This window comes from Ranitomeya variabilis, chromosome 1, assembly GCF_051348905.1.
Source record: "Ranitomeya variabilis isolate aRanVar5 chromosome 1, aRanVar5.hap1, whole genome shotgun sequence".
Classification (NCBI taxonomy): Eukaryota; Metazoa; Chordata; class Amphibia; order Anura; family Dendrobatidae; genus Ranitomeya; species Ranitomeya variabilis.
Window position 1 is genome coordinate 935,983,096 of NC_135232.1, and position 3,933 is coordinate 935,987,028.

Consider the following 3,933-nt stretch of genomic DNA (forward strand, 5'->3'; position numbering starts at 1 on the left):
AGCTAATAAAATCTGGATTAAGATTAGATTTCTTTAAATTACCACAAGACAACTTTGTAGTAACATCTCTAAAAGCGCCGGAACAACAGGAAGCGCTTCAGTTAGAAATTCTGAGCCTTTTGGCAAAGAATGTTCTCATCGAAGTACCAATAAACCAGGAAGGGAGGGGGTTTTATTCCTCTTTATTTTTGGTTCCAAAACCTGATGGTACTTTTCGTACTATAATTAATCTAAAAAGACTAAATGCCTTTTTGGTTGAACACACCTTTAAGATGGAATCTATAAGATCTACTATAAAACTCTTGTTCCCTAGGTGCTTTATGGCAGGTCTGGATTTGAAGGATGCGTACTATCATCTTCCAATTCATATAGAACACCAACAATATCTCAGAGTTGCAGTAGTTCTACAAGGCCGGATCCGTCACTTCCAATTTACGGCCATGCCATTCGGCCTATCTATGGCGCCTCGGATCTTCACGAAACTTATGCTAGAGGTGATGGCCCATCTACGTCATCAAGACACATTAATTGTACCCTATTTAGATGATTTCTTAATAATTGGTAATTCAGCATCTCAATGTAAAAAACGCTTGTCTAATACCGTTTCATCATTGCAGGCCTTAGGTTGGATTATAAACTTCAAAAAATCCAGACTTCTTCCAGAAACTCGTCAGTCCTTCCTAGGACTAGTCTTGGACTCTGTAAGTCAAAAATGTCTTTTACCAGAATCCAAAAAGTTAATCATAGTTTCAAAGGTCGCTACGGCAAGATCAAATCCTCGTATGTCCCTCAGAGAGGCCATGTCTCTCTTGGGCTCTCTCTCCTCCTGCATTCCTGCGGTTCAATGGGCCCAATACCATACCAGAACCCTACAACACCAGGTGCTTCATGCTCAGTCTCATTTCCAGGAACATCTAAATTCAAAAATCACCTTATCTGAAGACGTACTTCATTCACTTCGTTGGTGGTTAAATAAAGTCCATTTGTCCAGAGGAGTCTCATGGGCATTTAGGTCCCCTAAAATACTTACTACTGACGCAGGCCCAGAGGGGTGGGGAGCCCATCTGGGTCAAAATATAGCCCAGGGTTGCTGGACTCCTTTAGAGACTCAGCAGTCTTCCAATTGGAAGGAGTTAAATGCAGTATATTATGCTTTAAATTCTTTCCTTCCTCAGCTTCGAGGTTCTCATGTCAAGATCCGGTCGGACAACACAACTGTCGTCGCGTATTTAAATCGGCAAGGCGGAACGCGATCGGAAAGTCTCATGTGTTCAGCGGCAGACATCTTCGATCTAGCAGAACCCAATTTTCTATCTCTCACGGCGGTCCACATCAGAGGTATAGAAAACTCAAGGGCCGACTTTCTAAGTCGCCACACGCTCCGCCAGGGAGAATGGACCCTCAATCCTCGCATATTCAAAAACATAGTGGACATTTGGGGTCTTCCGCAGATAGATTTATTTGCGACCAGGAGCAACAGGCAAGTACCAATGTTTGCATCCCTGAATGTGGCAGATCGTCCAGATCTAGTAGACTCGCTCCAGTATCCATGGAATTACGATCTAGCCTACGCCTTCCCACCAATGATGCTAATTCCTTTGGTGATCAAGAAAATAAGAGAAGAAAGATCAAAGGTGATTCTGATAGCTCCATTTTGGCCAAAGAGGCCTTGGTTCTCCTGTCTTCGAGCGATGTCAGTTTGCGATCCGTGGATTCTGCCAGTGACTACAGACCTACTCTTTCAGGGTCCATTCTACCATCCACAAGTAAAGGGCCTCCACCTCACGGCGTGGAACTTGAGAGGCAGATACTAACTTTAAGAGGGTTTTCTCAAGAACTAATCAATACATTACTGTTGAGCAGAAAAAAATCTACAACTCTAATCTATAGCAGAGTATGGAGAAAATTCCTCAACTTCTATACAAAACCCTTCTCTAAGGTTCCTATTAAACCAATCCTTGAATTTTTACAGAAAGGTCGTGAGATGGGGTTATCAGTTAATACTCTGAGAGTTCAAGTGTCTGCCCTGGGAGCCCTCTATAGTGCTAACATTGCTAGTAATAGATGGGTAACTAGATTTATTAGGGCATGCGAGAGGTGTACACCGGTTCATGTTCCACGCCTGCCACCCTGGGACCTGAATCTAGTCCTAGACTCCTTATCTGGTCCTCCCTTTGAACCTTTATATTCTATCCCTCTTAAAAACATCACATACAAGGTAGCTTTACTGATAGCCTTAACTTCTGCCAGAAGAGTGGGTGACATCCAGGCCCTCTCTATAGACCCTCCATTCCTAATAACATATCAGGATAGGATAGTTCTCAAACCTGATCCTTCATACCTCCCTAAGGTAGCTACAAAATACCATAGAGCCCAAGAGATTTTTCTACCTTCCTTTTATGATAATCCAGCAAATTCAGAGGAGGAAAAACTACATATGCTTGATGTTAAAAGAGCAGTCCTGGGCTACATAGACAGAACCCGCTCTTGCAGACAGAGTAGGGCTCTGTTTGTGTCTTTTCAGGGTCATCGAAAAGGCCATGGAGTCACGAAAGCTACCTTGTCCCGGTGGATCAGAGAGGCTATCCATCTTGCATACTTGTCAAAAGGCGAAAGTCCTCCAGAGGGAGTAAAGGCGCATTCAGCTCGAGCCGTATCATCCTCGTGGGCGGAGAATAAAGACATTCCCATCGAGCTCATATGTAAGGCCGCAACCTGGTCGTCGCCTTCAACTTTCTATAGACACTATAGGCTTGATCTGTCTTCCGCTTCTGACTTGGCATTCGGGAGAGCCGTCCTTAGTACGGTAATCCCACCCAGGTGAAGGGTCTCTGAAAGTCTCTCAAAGTGGGTGCTGTCGTGGCGAAGGGTAAAAAGCCGGATTACTCACCGGTAATGCCCTTTTAATGAGCCACGACAGCACCCTGTCACTTCCCACCCTTGTAGATATGTATAGTTATTAATACAAAATATTCTCATGGGTGATTATAGATATAATAAAATGTACTAATAATTAAGAATGTATACTAATTTAACAATGGCGGTTCCTCTTGTACTCTGAAAAACAACTGAGGAGGAGAGGGGGGCCGCCCTTTTATCTCTGTAGGTTTCCTGTTCCTATGGGCGGGTCCCTCTCTCAAAGTGGGTGCTGTCGTGGCTCATTAAAAGGGCATTACCGGTGAGTAATCCGGCTTTTCACATCAGCACTGCTGTTGATACACCCAGATCCAACACTTTCTTTCATTGTGGAGGTGTATGCTTCTGATAATGCTTTGGGGGCTATTCTCTCCCAAAGAACTGGAGAGAAGGGTCTGCTACATCCTTGTGCTTTCTTTTCCCATAGATTATCCTCAGCAGAGAAGAATTATAATGTGGGAGACAAGGAATTGCTGGCTATTATTGCGGCTTTCAAAGAATGGAGGCATCATCTGCAAGGAGCTGCACACCAGATCATAGTGCTAACTGACCATCGCAATTTAGAGTTCCTTAGATCCGCTAGATTTCTTTCTCCTCGTCAGGCTCGTTGGAACTTATTTTTAAATCAATTTAAATTTGTTATCTTGTACTGTCCAGGTTCTCGTAATGGGAAGGCTGATGCTTTATCCTGAATCCATGCTGTGGATTCCGTACCTGGAGCCCCGTCCAAGACCATTCTATCTGATGCCAATTTCATCGGAGTTATCCACGATCAGGACTTGTGGAAGGAGAGCAGGGAGGCCTATGACGGTGATGTATTTCTGGCCAACCCACCTGTGGATATTAATCTTGTCTTTAACCCCTTTCTGACCTTGGACGGGATAGTATGTCCGAGTTCAGATCCCCTGCTTTGATGCAGGGCTCCGCGGTGAGCCCGCATCAAAGCCGGGACATGTCAGCTGTTTTGTACAGCTGACATGTTTCCGCAATAGCAGCGTGTGAAATCGCGATTCACCC

At 44.4% G+C, this 3,933-nt stretch overlaps 1 protein-coding gene across 1 annotated transcript; it reads left to right on the forward strand.

The window, feature by feature from the left end:
* Nucleotides 1-591: 591 nt before the first annotated feature.
* LOC143790722 (uncharacterized) lies at nucleotides 592-3,173 on the forward strand. The gene is made up of 2 exons (XM_077279164.1): nucleotides 592-701; nucleotides 1,176-3,173. The coding sequence occupies exon 2, from the start codon at nucleotides 1,394-1,396 to the stop codon at nucleotides 2,822-2,824; it is 1,431 nt and encodes a 476-aa protein (XP_077135279.1). The 5' UTR covers nucleotides 592-701; nucleotides 1,176-1,393; the 3' UTR covers nucleotides 2,825-3,173.
* Nucleotides 3,174-3,933: the final 760 nt, after the last annotated feature.

Bases quoted from the DNA above. Each gene is read 5' to 3' on its own strand.
- LOC143790722 (XM_077279164.1), top strand. From the start codon at position 1,394: ATGGACCCTCAATCCTCGCATATTCAAAAACATAGTGGACATTTGGGG.